Below are 16969 nucleotides of genomic sequence, written 5' to 3'. Positions count from 1 at the left end.
TAAAAAGAGCTGTGCACGTCGGTCCTCCGGCGAGACAGGGGGTTGGGGGCAGGCCTAACAAGCCGCCCTATAAAAACAAAAAGTTACAAATAACACAGAAGTAAATACGGATCGGAACAATCGGCAAAGACCTAGGCGACGAAATAAGGACTACGATTGGAAGCTTGGAACATGGAACTGTAAATCGCTATGCTTTGAAGGTTGTGATAGGATAATATACGACGAACTCCAACCCCGCAAATTCGGAGTCGTAGCGCTGCAGGAACTTTGCTGGACAGGACAGAAGGTATGGAAAAGCGGGCATCGTGCGGCTACCTTCTACCAGAGTTGTGGCACAACCAACGAGCTCAGTGCTTTGTAGTGCTGGGCAAGGTGCGCCAACGCGTAATCGGCTGGCTGCCGATCAACGCAAGGATAAGTAGACTGAGGATCAAGGGCCGTTTCTTCAGCTACAGTATCATCAACGTGCATTGCCCACACGAAGGAAGACCCGACGACGAAAAAGAATCGATCTACGCGCAGCTGGAGCAAGTGTATGACAGCTGCCCACAAAGGGACGTGAAAATTGTCATCGGAGACATGAATGCTCAAGTAGGGCGAGAGAGGATGTATAGACCGGTGATTGGGCCGAATAGCCTGCATGCCGTATCAAATGATAACGGCCAACGATGTGTGAACATCGCAGCTTCTCGTGGTTTGGTAGTCCGAAGTGCTTTCTTCCTCCGTAAGGATATCCATAAAGCTACTTGGAGATCACCTGACCAACAAACAGAAAATCAAATCGACCGCGTACTAATCGACGGAAAATTCTTCTCCGACATCATCAATGTTCGTACGTATTGCAGTGCGAATATAGATTCGGACCACTACCTAGTTGCAGTATGCATGCGCACAAAACTGTCAACAGTGTATAACACGAGACGAAGTCGAACGCCGCGGACCAACACTGAGCAACTACGGGACACCGCTGTTGCCATGGAATACTCGCAGCAGCTGGAGGCAGCGCTACCAACGGAAGAGCAACTAGGCGCAGCTACTCTTGAAGATGGCTGGAGGGATATTCGTACAGCCATTGGTTGCACTGCTATAGCGGCGCTAGGTACGACAGCCTCGAACCAAAGGAACGACTGGTTTGACGGCGAATGCAAGCAGTTAGTTGAGGAGAAGAATGCAGCCAGAGCGAAAATGCTGCAGCACCGTACGGAGCTAACGTGGAACGATACAGACAGGCGAGGAACAGGCAAAACTCGATCTTCCACACGAAAAAGCGCCAGCAGGAAGACAGGGATCGCGAAGCGATGGAACACCTGTACCACGCAAACGATGCACGGAAGTTTTACGAGAAGCTTAACCTCTCGCGCAAAGGCTATGTGCCACTATGTGTCGAGATTTGGAGGGTAATCTTCTCACTAACGAGTGTGAGGTGGTTGAAAGGTGGAAACAACATTATGACGAACATCTTAACGGCGATGCAGTAGTGGATGGAAGCGGTACGACGATAGATTTAGGAGCACGTGCAGTCGATGACCGTTTTCCGGCCCCTGATCTCCAAGAAGTAGAGAAAGAGATTAGACGGCTGAAAAACAATAAAGCCGCTGGTATCGACAATTTACCGAGCGAGCTACTAAAATACGGCGGCGATGCACTAGTTAGAGCTCTGCACTGGGTAATCGTCAAGATTTGGTAGGATGACCGCTTACCGAAGGAGTGGATGGAAGGGATCGTGTGTCCAATCTACAAAAAGGGCGATAAGCTGGATTGCGGTAATTACCGTGCGATCACGCTGCTAAGCGCCGCCTACAAGGTACTCTCTCAGATACTTTACCGCCGCCTATCACCGTTTGCAAAGGAGTTCGTGGGACAATATCAAGCGGGATTTATGGGTGCCCGAGCCACCACGGACCAGATATTCGCGATACGGCAGGTGCTGCAGAAAGGTCGCGAGTTAAACGTAGCCACACATCACCTTTTTATCGACTTCAAATCAGCCTATGATACAATCGATCGGGACAAGCTATGGCAAATTATGCACGAACACGGTTTTCCGGATAAACTGACACGAATGATCAAGGCGACGATGGACCGAGTAATGTGTGTGGTTCGAGTATCGGGGATCCTCTCGAGTCCCTTCGAATATCGGAGAGGGCTACGGCAAGGTGATGGGCTTTCCTGCTTGCTATTTAATATCGCTTTAGAAGGTGTGATCAGAAGAGCGGGGATAGACACGAGTGGCACGATTTTCCGAAAGTCTGTCCAGCTTTACGGCTTCGCAGATGACATTGACATTGTGACACGAAACTTTGAGACGATGAAGGAGACCTACATCAGACTGAAGACTGAGGCCAGTAGGATTGGACTTGTCATCAATACGTCGAAGACAAAATACATGCGAGGAAGAGGCTCCAAGGAGACAAATGTTGGCCTCCCACCAAGAATTCAAATTGGTGGTGACGAAATCGAAGTGGTAGATGAATTCGTGTACTTGGGCTCACTGGTGACCGCCGATAATGACACCAGCAGAGAAATACAAAGACGCATTATGGCAGGAAATCGTGCTTACTTTGGACTCCGGAAGACGCTACGGTCGAGTAAAATTCGCCGCATCACGAAGTTAACCGTCTATAAAACACTGATTAGACCGGTAGTCCTCTACGGCCACGAGACGTGGGTTATGCTCGCGGAGGACCAGCGCGCCCTTAGTGTATTCGAACGGAAGGTGTTGCGCACCATCTATGGTGGAGTGCAGATGGATGACGGAATGTGGAGAAGGCGAACAAACCATGAGACGATAGGAACGAGGAGAAGAGGTGCGCAGCGGGCAAGATGGCTCGACCAAGTAGAAGCCGACTTGCGGATTCTACACAGACTGCATGGCTGGCGACAAGCAGCTGTGGACCGATGTGAATGGAGACGACTTTTGTGTACAGCACAGGCCTCTGGGGCCTTTTGCTGATTAAGTAAAAGCAATCTCATTAGAATCCTCGCTACACGTACTGATCATGTTCTCCATTTCCTGCACACACGAACACACTGGCCGTCGGACAAAAAATCGTACAGATTTTCAATAATATTTGCTAAATTAATCGATATTTGGGAACATTCACAATTGAAAATGCAAAAACAAATGTTAAACCTCCCATCTTCCAAAGTTGAAGAACCAAATTCGCTGCGGAGGTTAAATGTGTTGGTATTGATTCAGCAGAGAAAAATGTTGCTTATGGCCAACGTTCGATTTTTCGAACACTCAATTTCCCCGGCTGTAATTTTTTTGTAGTAGGCTCAATCAAATGATTTCTGCCCTATATCGCAATGTATGCTCTTTTATCAAAGTAATAATGTAGAAAAGTTTACATATTTTTGTATTTCATTGGGTTTTTTAATTGAGATTGAAAACACCTTCCAAACTTACTTGCTTTAAATCGAATATATTGCTCAATAAAGTTATACAAAATTGAATGAACTTGATAGTAAGTAGTAGCTAATAAATTAAGCTACCTTTGGTGCAAAAACATTACCATATGGTTACTTTCCAAAGACATAAAAAATTATCAAAGTTGCGGTTCGATTTTTCGAACGCTTTGCCTAAAATGGGTTAAAGACTGGGGGATAACTTAAAAATCTTCAGCTTAGCCTTTTTGAAGACTACGAAAGAGCTCTATTCGGAGCCACCAGTAATTCATACAAAAAAGTTACCTATTACATTTTGTGTTTCCTCCTAAGAAAATACCCGTGTATCGATCAAAAGCTAATGTGTGAGGAGTATTTTTAACTGCACCGAAAATTCTCAGTGGGTGAAATCAATCACTCACAGACGATAGATACATTCAACTGACCGAAATTTCTCCCACTCATTATCACTGCCCATGAAAGAGCTTTCTCATACAACGTTCGTGGTGCTTGATGGCGAATGTAACCCCTGCTCGGAATAGATGCGCTTCTGCACATTCGTTACATTCGTTTCGGAGCCTATTTTTTTGGAAAACAAAATTTCACCTTAATAAACCATTTCTTCTGAATGCGTAATTGAGGCGTTTATGGATCGTTTCTTCCCTCCGTTGTTTTTTCTTCTCATGTTTCAGCTGATAGAGGACCGCAAGACACAAGATAATCAAGAGTTCATGGTGGAGTAGTAATTTAATTAACCATTTCGGTTGTTATAAAACCCGAAGTTTGTACCGATCTAGCGCGGGGGATATTTTCACTTATGCCTTGGAAGTGTGGTAGACTAAAAGGAAACAGAACTAATCGGACAAAGTGATTATATATGCAAGGTTGCCGACACATAATATCAACATCATTGGGAAATGAAAAAAGCGAATAATTTATTTGAGACTCTGTTTTCATTTTCCGGATCACTAGGTGCGTCGTTATGCGCATGTTACCTGGCTGTTACGCACAATGTGAAAACCGGCGCTTCGGTTACAGCACATGGGTATCATAACAGAGGCTAATGGAGAAGTTATCTGAGCAACAGCAACGAAAAAAAAGATCGAAAGTCGTTGCTCCATTTCTCGGTGCCAGGCATAAAGCTGGAAAGTGATTTTCTTTGCCCTCTCGTTTTTTCTGCGATGCTGGACAGCGGATGAATTCGACCCAATCAATCAATACATCAAACGTGAATGGCATTTGTTTTGTCGGTGATTGAATGCATTTTTCTCGATGTCTAATTTCCTTCCGATGACGTGTGGAACCGATTTGCCGTATCGACAGCGAGTGAAAGTGCATTAAATGATTTCGTTATTCCGATTTTGGTGTTGGGTTTGTTAGAACGATTTAAGTTGATGTTAACCCCTCTGCATTTAGGTTTCTAGGTAACCACAAGTTCGCCAACCACTTATGTGCCACAAAACGCCACTGTTTTCCACCTCATTGGGTTCGTTCGCCTCTCGGAGGCTTCCGAGTGACCGCGTAACAAATTGCCACTCACTTTTGCTGGGAAATGATCCGGATCCGGGCAGCGCATATTCGCGTCTGGTTGCCCTACGGCATCTTTTCTTCTCACTAGCGCTAGGGATGCGGCATGCATTTTTCCCCTTTCCAAAATCCATTATGCGCTTCATCGCCTTGCCCTCGCTACCGATCGCATCGAGATGCATTTGCTGCAACAGAACACATGCGACGGTGATTGCAATCTCTTTTTGCCACTACCTTCATTTCGTGCATTGTCTATCATTCCTCGCCTGTAGCAGCAGCCACCATGCCTTCTTGACCGTAAACTTGAGCTAGTGCTTTTGAATGCAAACCTTACAAACACTGCTGGTAATGACTTTGATCTTTGGTTCCTGGTGTCGCGATTGAGATATGTGGATCAGACAGCATGTGTGCGCCTCGTTTGTGTTTCGTTATTGGTCGTATTTAGAAATGCTCGATACAGTTAAAATCTGCCAAAAGCAATTCCATACCGGGACACTTTTAACTCTTTGTGGTCGTTAGTCTGTTCTCAGCCACCACAGCAAGAAACCATCCTAATCTTATATTTATCTCAACCAAGTATCAGTTTATGCTTTTTCTAAACGGTACTCAGCATCAAACAAAGTAGTCACCCACACAAGACAACACACAGTTCGTTGAATGCATAGGAATGCATAGAATACGCTGAGGATCACATAGTCCTGTCGTAACTCAACCGGGTTGTCGAACAAACATATTAAAAAAAAGAAAAGGCTCGGGCAAAGGGCTGTAAACATTCGCGGTATTTTTAGGTACATAGACACATACAATAGTTTAATATTACATTGGAGTGTAAACGTTCGGTTTCATAATGAAATAAACACATAACAAATATAAACTATAAACACCATACAGATAACTATGAACTATGAACATACTATGAACAATTGAAATCCCATCAGCATGTCAGCCCCCTGCTCATTGCCTAGGAAAAGCTAAGCTGGTTTGAGCTATTGTTTTTACTAGCTTTCGTGTGTTCACACACAATGCTTTATGAGCAGGGTTGTCAACCATCAGCGTGTGTCAAAACCCGACTGTCGGAGTTGGGGTTTCCCTGCCGAATCTAACCAAGAGTCGCCTCGGCAGATTGCGATATCTGGTCTTTCTGTCCTGAGCTAGAATCGGGAGTAGTAGTGCGTGTCGTGCCTAGCTTAAATTGTAATATTTCTTTTTTGTTGTAGCCTAATAGAAGATGTTTTGTTCTAGGTGTAACAGCTATGGAAATTGTGTTCTGTGTAATGTTAAACGGAAAATACTTACTATAAACGTAACCGTGACCGTGACCAGATATCTGAAAAGAAAAGAAAAAAGAACAAAAGTATTCTTACCTATGTAACCGACAAAAAGTACAAACCTGAAAGTTAGAAAAAAGTAGACACGAAGAGAAAAAATATAAGAAAATCCTATGATGAGCATGTGGTTATTAAGCGATGGTTGTTATGTTCTAAAGACGCGTCCACATTACGCCGAGCGGCCTTGGCCGCCCGGTAAAGCCGAGTAAATGTGGACGTACCGCCCGGGCTTGCCGACGTGCCGAAAACCGACTCGAACCAAACCGAACCCAAACCGAAACAAGTGGGTCCGGTCCGAGAAAGTCGAACCAAAACAAAACGAAGTAAATTAGCGTTGACGACCAGCGTTGCCAATGTTCCAGTTTAAACTGGATTCTTCCAGTTTTTTTCTCTCGATCCAGTCATTCAGTTGAACCCTAAAATCTTCCAGTTTTTTGGAATATCGTCCAGTTTTATCCAGTTTTTTACATGTGTGCTCTACTTTTATCCTTCTTCTTCTTCTTCTTCAATGGCACTAACGTTCCTAGAGGAACTTCGCCGTCTCAACGTAGTATTACTTGCGTCATTGTTATTAGTACTTAGTTGAGATTTCTATGCCAAGTAACACGCCTTGAATGCATTCTGAGTGGCAAGCTCTAGAATACGCGTGATGCAAGTGCAGTGCAAGTCGCAGGAAATTTCTTTGACGAAAAATTCCCCCGACCAGAACGGGAATCGAACCCGAACACCCGGCATGTTAGTTGTGACGCTAACCACTCGGCCAAGGGAGCACCTACTTTTATCCATTTTATGTAAAATAAATTTACAATGATAAATATTATCTCTCCCTCCACCTACCTATTCCTTGAGCATTTTTTTTGACATTTGTCGTTCGACCTTGGATTGATCTCTCTTTTCTTACATAGTCAACTCAGTATTGCTTATATTTTCGAATTCAATACGGTTAGCGCGCAGTGCGTTTAGTGAAAATATACTGTTTTTCAGTCGTGTTTCATGTACCTCATGGACTTCTGCGACAGGTGACGTTGTTATTTGGTTCTTCCCATTTCGTTCAATTCGTCGGTGTTTTGTCGAAAATGCTAAAACGAAGAGCAAACCGAATGCTGGAAACTTATCAAACTACTTCAAAAACAGGCCATCACTCAATTTCTATATTATTTAACAGCCTACCCAATGCGCTACACTTTGTTTCAATTTATATAAATTTTAAATGTTGTAGGTCTTCCAAACCATTCTGAAGTTCAGACCAATTGATCTACCATAAGATGTAATATTTAGGGATACCTCATTTTGATCTTCATACTAAAATTTGGTTTGGACAAGCCTAATATAAGAAGTAAATTACCAATGAATAATACCAAAAAAAAAGAGGGAAATAGTTTCTTAATACCAAAACTTGATAATTTCAAAGTAATACTTGAGCAGTGTTGTTTTGGCATTGAATGTGCTCATTTGAGTATTGAAATAAAATTATGGGAAGTTGTTTATGGTATTTTTCATTGGTATTTTACCTCGTATCTTATGCTAATCCGTACCTTTCTGAGGTTTCGAACTGTTCGCAGTTTTGCGACGATCTTCTATCAGCGATTTTATGGATCTGAAGCGATAAATGCGAGACTCTTCAAGTTTAGCTCAAATAAAACCGTCCCTCAAATATCGTTTCACAGTAATTACAGTTACAGTTTTATGAACTCCATATAATTACTACACGAAGTTTCAAAGATTATTTTAATTCTTTAGCATTGGAATGGATAAAAAAATAATTCTATATAAATCATAGCCAATATTCTTTAAATAAAACGGTTCTTCAGGATCCAGTTTTCTTCCAGTTTTTTTGAGAGCAATCTTCCAGTTTTTTGAAAAATATTATTGGCAACCCTGTTGACGACACTGTGCTTCGTGTGTTCGTGACGGCTTCGTACATCCGATGAGGCTTCGGCTTCGTGCACCCGATGTGGCGTCCACATTACATAACGAACCGAGTATGCCGCCTAGTACAGGCCGATCGGTATCATTCGGCATAATGTGGACGCGCCTTAATATTCGTATGTTTGTATGTTAGTAACATGTTTGTCTATAGCGCTGACCCACATTAATAGAAATTTGACCCCCTTTCTGTTGACCGATTGATCTGAAATTTGGAACACACTTTTATCTCTGTAGTCATTATAAAACTGCGTATTTCATGATCTTGAAAATCCAAGATGGTGGCCGCTACAAAATGGCGGATCACATATTTTCTCAAAATCTCATCGATATGGGTTTTCCAAAACCCCATTAATATGGGTATCAAATGAAAGCGTTTGACTAGTAGAATACGGTTCTTTAGGAAAAATGCAACACAGGTATTTATGAAACATGCAAATCCAAGATGGCTGCCACTTCCAAATGGCGTGCTACATATTTTCTCAAAACCCGATTAATATGGGTATCAAATGAAAGGGCTTGAATAGTAAATCACAGTAGATCATGAAAAATCCAAATCCAAGATGGCCGCAATCACAAAATAGAAAATTACTTTATTGAACGGTTTTGTAGTAGGGTTGTCCCACATTAATAGAAATTTGACCAATAGGAACTGACCGAAATTATAAAACACCTTTATCTCTGCTGTGATTTGAAAACTGCTCATCTTGAAAAATCCAATTTGGCCGCCGCTACAAAATAGCCGATTCCGATTTATTGAAGTAAATTATGTTGGTTTGTTCGATTTTGGGTTTTTGAAGTCACTTTTTTTTTTAATAAAGAGAACCGAATTTCGAACTAGATGTTACTTTTCATATTGCTTTCGTTCAGTGTCATCATATTGATCCATTCATAATCTAGGCTTTCTTCAGAATATAACCTCTTCTTTGCATTTTAAAGATGAACAGCGCTCAACACAGAGAATTTTTTTTCTACTACGTACGAAGGACAACATAAACAAACTGCAGCGCACTAAGCGGCATAGTAACCATGTAGACAAACCAACATCAGTGCATCCGACAAACCAAGATCAGCTAGCATTAATTACATGATTTAGATACGAGGGCGGTCCGATAAGTACTAAGCCTGATCGCCTGATGCTGTCAGTATCGCAAGAGAGATTGCTTATCGTGTAGTACATTCTCGTAAACGGCTACTGTCAAAATTTCAGCCGAATCGGACTAGTAATTTTGTTTTGACCGTGTGGTGAAGCAGATGTGTCCGCGGATTTTAGAAAAATGGAAATTCCGCCGTCGCCACGGCCAAATTGGTCGAATTTCATTGTGAACTGCTGTCCCATCCACCGTATTCTACAGATTTGGCCCCGTGCGACTTTTTTTTTTGTTTCCAAACTTGAAAAAGTCACTCGCCAGGCAGAAATTTGAGTCGAATGAGGGGGTATCATCGCAACAGAGGCCTACTTTGCAGACCTCGAGAAAACGTTTTTTTCGGATGGATTAAAGAAGTTGGGGCTGGGTCAAGTGTATCGAGCTAAAAGAAGACTAAAGGGTGTGTCACATCAAATTGCATCACGGAAAAAACGCTGTAGAAATTTAATTTTTAGGAATTATATCTTCAGCTTTAGCTTATAATCAGATAAGAGTGTATAGATCACGTTGGCCATGCTTCACTGTCAATTTTTCGTAAATTTGGAAAAATGTAGTCGAACGAAAAAGAGCGTCGTGAATTAATCCTGCGCACTCATTTCGAGAATCCGAAGTTGACACATCGGGACATCGGTAAGATGCTGGGAATCGTCCAATCCACGGTCAGCAGAGTACTAAAACGATACTTCGAGAACCTACCTATCGACCGGAAGGTGAAGAACGGCAAAAATGGATGCTCCGTCAGTGAAAAAGATCACAAGCGCTTAGTTAAGCAGTTCAGACGTGATCCGAGAAGTTCGGTCCGGGATGTCGCCAATAAGCTGGATTTGTCAAGTTCATTCGTCCAGCGGACCAAGCAGCGGGAGAGCCTCCGTACAAAAAAGGTTGAGAAGGCTCCTAACCGCGACGAAAGACAAAACATGGTGGGGAAGACGCGAGCCCGGAAGCTGTACACCGAAATGCTGACGAAGCCGCATTGCCTGGTAATGGACGACGAAACCTACGTCAAAGCGGACTTTCGTCAGCTGCCGGGCCTGTTGTTCTTCTCCGCAGAGGACAAATTCAGCGTTCCGGAGGAGATTCGCAAGCAGAAACTATCCAAGTTTGTCAAAAAGTACATGGTGTGGCAAACGATCTGCTTTTGCGGAAAGCGGAGCGCCCCCTTCGTGATGACCGGCACGGTAAACGGGCAGGTTTACCTTAAGGAGTGCCTACAGAAGCGCATACTACCACTATTGAAGCAGCACGAGGGCCCGACCATCTTCTGGCCGGATCTCGCTTCGTGCCACTATTCAAAGGACGTGTTGGAGTGGTTCGAAGCCAACGGGGTCACCTTCGTACCAAAGGAAATGAACCCGCCCAACGCGCCGGAGCTTCGCCCAATAGAGAAATATTGGGCGATTATGAAGCAGAACCCAAAAGTTGTCAAATCGGAGGCGGACTTCAAGAGAAAATGGATTTCTGTTCAAAAAAAAACTACAACCTGACGTTGTACAGAACCTTATGGACGGGGTAAAAAGGAAGGTGCGAGCATACGGGCTTGGGCTCGAAGTATGAATAAAAAGAAAATGCCAAAAGTTGTTTAATAGTTTTTATTTTACTGTCTAAAATTTTCAAAAGGATCGGTCTACTGGGCGAATTTCTACAGTGTTTTTTCCGTGATGCAATTTGATGTGACACACCCTTTATGTTGAGAAATAAATCGCCACTTTTCCAAAAAAAAATTTGTGGGCTAAGTACTTATCGATCTGCAATCGTATATAAATCTGATACAAATGGTGTGCAAGCATGTTGTGTAAGCATGATGTTTACAATATTTGTAAATGTTATAATGCAGTAAAGGTTTGAATACGTACCAAATAATCATCTGATGATTGATTTAAAGTTAACTCAAACGAGGGGCGCATTGAAACCACTTGGACTTGGATTGAAATAAGAGACACATTGCAAATATGAAAACTTTAGAGCTTTTCGCATACTTTTCCACATACACGACCTATACCGAGAAGGATATAGATTCTCCTTTATGCTTTTCGTTTTACTCTTAGAAAACACTTTCCAACTTCATTTAATAATGAGGGGTAATATTATCACTTTTTATGCAACATCACTAGTGGCTATGTGGATAGCATGGTTATGTAAAACAACCTTGCATCCCAGCTGACATCGTTTGGACTTTTTTCGAGACAATCCCAAGCTATCGTTCAGTCTGGGATAGAGAGATGCCTGTTTCCATACATACAAACATTTTAAAGCTTTTGGAAAGGTGTTTTTGTTTGTGCTTTTCATTTGTGCTGAAGGATAAGCACACGAAAAAACATTTCTTTTTTGCCGATGATGAAATGTTTTCTGCCAACGAGGTGTAGGTTTCACATTCAAGGTACGATCATTCTACAGAAATCAGCGGTCTGTGTGAATTATTCACTGTACTGTCTGTCATAGCTATAAGCTATAAGATATGTTCAAATAAAAATTTCAACAACCTATTTAACCAACCAACAACCAATCGGTACACTTTTCGATACACTTCTCTTAGCATAGGAAGTTTTGGTTTTCATGAGAATAATTAAAGATGGTTGATTCATGATTCACTCATTCTCGCGAGAAGAATACATAAACTTGTTATATGTCGAGAATTGTGCAGTTATTGTCATGCACGTAGTGCAGTTAGTATCCATCGCTTCTTCTAGTTACACAGCTGACCGATACTGCAACCACAGGAGATTTTATATTTGTTACACCACCATAAAATAAACAACGCGTACGTGTGATTCAATATGTACATAAACACTTTCCACCAGACGGTATAACACGGAGCATATTCTCACCTCGAATTTGAGAACAAAAATTTAAAAGAAAAGATCTAAAATGCATTGGGTTGTGAGCTTTTTACTCACGACACAGTATCGACCATCCGAAGCAATTTCGCTCTCGGACCTCACGTTGGGCTAAATATCTATGTGTGGAACTGTTGGCTGCTCGCTGGCTGAAGCGAGAATAGAATGAAAATCACCAGTAGAACTTATTTTATAATACACGATGCAAAGGCTGCAGTATTTTCCTTCCGCTACACTGCAATTGCATTTCGAGCGAATGATTCACTGTTATGAATGTTATGAACACAACAACAAGTAAACGAAACCAATCCGATAATGATCACGCTCGAGAATATCGTTACAACTTGAGCCATCGTAATATGTTCAATAGTATTGCAAGGGTAACAAAACAAGTGATAGGCAACGTTGCTGTTTGATTCAACCCTTTCAGGACCATAAGATGTCCAAGACTAAATATGCCAATACAACACAATGTTTTAGCTATTGTGTGTTTAAAGTAAGAGAATATCCAGAAAAACAAAGCAGGGTGTATAGGTTTCCTATAATTTCATGGGAAATATTTTTCCCTATGGACCATAAAAATAAATAAACGAAGAATTTGGTTTATTATATCGGTATTTTATTTATTGCTTTGTAATACAAAAAAACGTAATAAAAATTAGTAAAGTAAAATAAATAGTTAGTTGTGGTATTCTACGAAACAATTTCGTTTACTTGTGAAGCACAAGTGGACATTGCACATAACACATTCATTATGTGGTCGGTGTTAAGTCAGACCGGACCATGTTTGACAGTTCTTTTTTTTATTCGTTCACAAAAACATTTACTGCCTTGGACATACGTTTTATTTTGACATTCAGTAAAAAAAATATCGATTCAATAATAACTGAACAATCGATAACAATTTTTGTAGAAGGGAAAAAATATTTTCCTTGGACGTGAAAGGGTTAACGACAAAATAGCTGTTGTGACATTTTCAAACGCGAAAAGACATAATAAAAAATTAAGAATGAACTCTTTAGACCAAATATTTGATAGCAGTTGTCCAGCGTATGATACATTTTGTCTACGGAAATATTTTAGGGTGCTGTAGATGATGGGTGCTTACCAGAGGGGATCCGGATCGATGGACCAAATGATGGGGGGCTTACCAAACGGGTCCGGTGACGAAGGGTTTTCTTCCGCTTCCTAGAGCGGCCCAAAGGATCGAAAGTAGATTTTCTACCTTACGATCTCAGCCACGAACTGAGACTAAGCGCACTGCAATTCTCGCGCTATTTTCGGACACCTTTTATAAATCGTAGCGAAGATTTTAAAAATACACTTATTCACTGATTTTTTTTTTTTATAAATTCGTTTATTTTTACAGGCTCAGTTACATAAGTTTAAAGGAGCCAAAATCTTAAATATATTTTTAAAACTATATATATGAACAATTTTCTTAAATCTATGGTTAGTAATGTGGGAAACCGATTACTCGCGGTGGACTCGAGATTAAAAGGGTGACATATTTTTCTCAGGAAAAGGATGGGGTATAAAGAAATTTTTTTTTTCTTTCTTTATTAAAGAGATTTTCAGCCAAAGGCTTGTTCATCTCTAAAAATATAAAGAAATTATTACAATGTTGATAATCACACACACTCAATTCTTAAATCTATTCGTACATCTGTTGTGAATTTACATTTCATTCTCCTGTTTATAGCAAGCGGACCAATTACTCACAAAGGAAGAAATGGAGGGTATAAGGATATAAGGATAATCACACACGAACATCGATAGATTTAAGGAAAACATATATTTGGGACATGTAATCAAGGTCTAACCGATGGTATTTTTGCGGACTAAAGAATAAAATTTATTGAAGGCGATTTGACGCTGATAAATATCGCCTTCAATTGCACCTACCTTTGCTAATGAGTCAGCCCTCTCATTACCCGGAATTGAGCAATGTGAAGGGACCCAGATAAAGGTAATGACATAACAGCGTGTGGATAAAGCACTCAAAATTTCTCGTATTCTCTCAAGGAAGTACGGCGAGTGCTTTTCCGGCCTCACTGAATGGATAGCTTCGACAGAGCTAAGACTATCCGTTACAATGTAATAGTGTTCAACAGGTCGTGAGGCGACGCTGTCCAGCGCCCAATGAATTGCTGCCAATTCAGCAATATACACTGAGCAAGGATTCTGAAGACTGTGTGAGGTGCTAAAAAATTCGTTGAACACTCCAAATCCTGTGGACTCATTTATAGTGGACCCATCAGTAAAGTACATATTATCACAATTGATACCCCTATATTTTTCATCGAAGATCGTTGGAGCGATCCTCGATCGTTGGTAATCTGAATATCCATGGATATCTTGCTTCATGGACAGATCAAAATGTACAGAGGAATTGATGTAGTCAGGGAAACAAACACGGTTGGGAATATACGAAGAAGGATCAACCTGCATGGAGATGAATTCATGATATGAACTCATGAATCCGGAGTGAAAATTTAGCTCGATCAGCCGCTCAAAATTTCCGATCACCAATAGGTTCATGACCTTACACCGGATGAAGAACCGAAGAGATAATAAATTGAAGCGATCTTTTAGTGGGAGTATGCCTGCCAAAACCTCGAGACTCATGGTATGCGTTGAGGGCATACATCCCAACGCAATACGGAGACAAAGATACTGAATTCGCTCGAGTTTAATTAAGTGTGTTTTGGCAGCTGATTGAAAACAGAAACTGCCATACTCCATCACTGAGAGAATAGTTGTTCTATACAACATTATAAGATCTTCGGGATGGGCTCCCCACCAGGTGCCGGTAATTGTACGGAGAAAATTTATTCTTTGTTGGCATTTTTTACTCAGATACCTAATGTGGACCCCCCAAGTACATTTGGAGTCGAACCAGACCCCAAGATACTTGAATGACATAGCATGAGTGATCGGTTTACCCAAAAGTTGAAGCTTTGGTTTTGCTGGTCTATGCTTCCTAGAAAAAACCACCATCTCTGTTTTCTCCGTGGAGAGTTCGATCCCTAGTCCAATGGCCCAGGTTGAAAAATTGTTCAAAGTATCTTGTAAGGGTTCTTGTAGGTCGGATTCTGTTGATCCTACGACAGAGACCACTCCATCATCTGCAAGTTGTCTTAGGCTGCAATTTTGTGTAAGACAATTGTCGATGTCGCTTACATAGAAGTTGTACAAAAGGGGGCTTAAGCATGAGCCCTGGGGGAGGCCCATGTAAGAGACCCGACTTACTGCCGAATCTCCGTGAGAAAAGTTCAAATGCTTCTCACAAAGCAAGTTATATAACATATTATTCAATAGAGGCGGCAGACTCCGAGAGTGTAATTTGTCTGTCAAAACCTCTATTGAAACAGAATCAAAGGCCCCCTGTATGTCCAAGAATACTGAAGCCATTTGTTTTTTTCCGGCGTAAGCCATTTGAATTTCTGAAGAAAGCAACGCAAGACAATCATTCGTCCCCTTGCCCCTGCGGAACCCATATTGTGTATCTGAGAGTAGGCCATTCGTTTCAACCCATCGATCAAGGCGAAACAAGATCATTTTCTCCAACAATTTCCGTATACAAGACAGCATTGCTATTGGGTGGTACGAATTGAAGTCGGACGCGGGTTTTCCGGGTTTTTGAATAGCTATAACTCGTACTTGTCTCCAATCATCTGGAACAATATTATGCTCCAGGAACCGATTGAATAAATTCAACAAGCGATGTTTTGCCACATCAGGAAGATTTTTCAGCAAGTTGAACTTAATTCTATCCGATCCAGGAGCAGAATTGTTACTTGAAAGGAGAGCAAGAGAGAATTCTACCATCGAAAACTCGGAATCAAGATCGCACCTATCTTGTGGTATATCTCGAACAATTTTTTGCACAGGAGCGGAATCAGGACAAACCTTCCGTGTAAAATTAAAAATCCATCGATGTGAATATTCCTCGCTTTCATTTGTTGAAGAGCGATTTCTCATGTTTCGAGCCACTTTCCATAATTTTTTCATTGACGTTTCTCGTGACAAACCTCCCACGAAATTTCGCCAATAAGCACGTTTTTTCCCTTTGATCAAGTTTTTAAATTGATTTTCAAGGTCCAAATACGATTGAAAATTTTCAATGGTTCCACGTTTCCGAAAAACTTTGAATGCGTTCGATTTATCCTGATAAAGCTTGGAACATTGGCTATCCCACCATGGATTGGGAGGCCTTCGACGAATAGTGGAGCCTGGGATGGGTTTCGTTTGAGCGCGAACCGCGCTGTCATAGATCAAACGAGAAAGGAAGTTATACTCCTCCAATGGAAGTAAACCATCTCTGGAATTGATGGCTAGAGCGATCGCGTCCGCATATTTTTTCCAGTCAATGTGTCTTGTGAGGTCATATGCCATGTTTATAGATTCAGAAGAATTCGACCCAATGGTGATGGAAATTTTGATTGGCAAGTGATCACTATCGTTGGGGTCCTGGATTACATTCCACTTGCAATCTAACGATAGTGAATTCGAGCAAAGCGAGAGGTCAAGAGCACTTGGGTTAGCAGGAGGTTTAGGTACACGTGTTGTTTCCCCAGTGTTCAAAAGTGTCATATTGAAGCTGTTACAAAGATCATATATCAACAGTGAACGATTGTCGTCGTACTGTTCCCCTCAGGCAGTTCCGTGAGAGTTGAAGTCTCCCAAGATCAATCGTGGCTCAGGAAGGAGTGAGCACATGTCAACAAGTTGCTTGCGGCTAACCGCAGCTCTGGGAGGCCAATACAAGCTGACAATACAGAGGTCTTTTCCTCTGATGTTTGCATGACAAGCAACA

At 41.6% G+C, this 16969-nt stretch overlaps 1 protein-coding gene across 1 annotated transcript; it reads left to right on the top strand.

Moving 5' to 3' along the window:
* Window positions 1-288: 288 nt before the first annotated feature.
* On the top strand, window positions 289-1687 carry LOC129781983 (uncharacterized). The gene is made up of 2 exons (XM_055789482.1): window positions 289-1229; window positions 1366-1687. Exons 1-2 carry the CDS (start codon window positions 289-291, stop codon window positions 1685-1687), a joined length of 1263 nt encoding a protein of 420 aa, XP_055645457.1.
* The last annotated feature ends 15282 nt before the right edge of the window (window positions 1688-16969 follow it).

The sequence above is a fragment of the Toxorhynchites rutilus genome, chromosome 1 (genome assembly GCF_029784135.1).
Source record: "Toxorhynchites rutilus septentrionalis strain SRP chromosome 1, ASM2978413v1, whole genome shotgun sequence".
In the NCBI taxonomy this organism is placed as follows: domain Eukaryota; kingdom Metazoa; phylum Arthropoda; class Insecta; order Diptera; family Culicidae; genus Toxorhynchites; species Toxorhynchites rutilus.
This window is presented reverse-complemented; position numbering and strand designations above follow the sequence as displayed.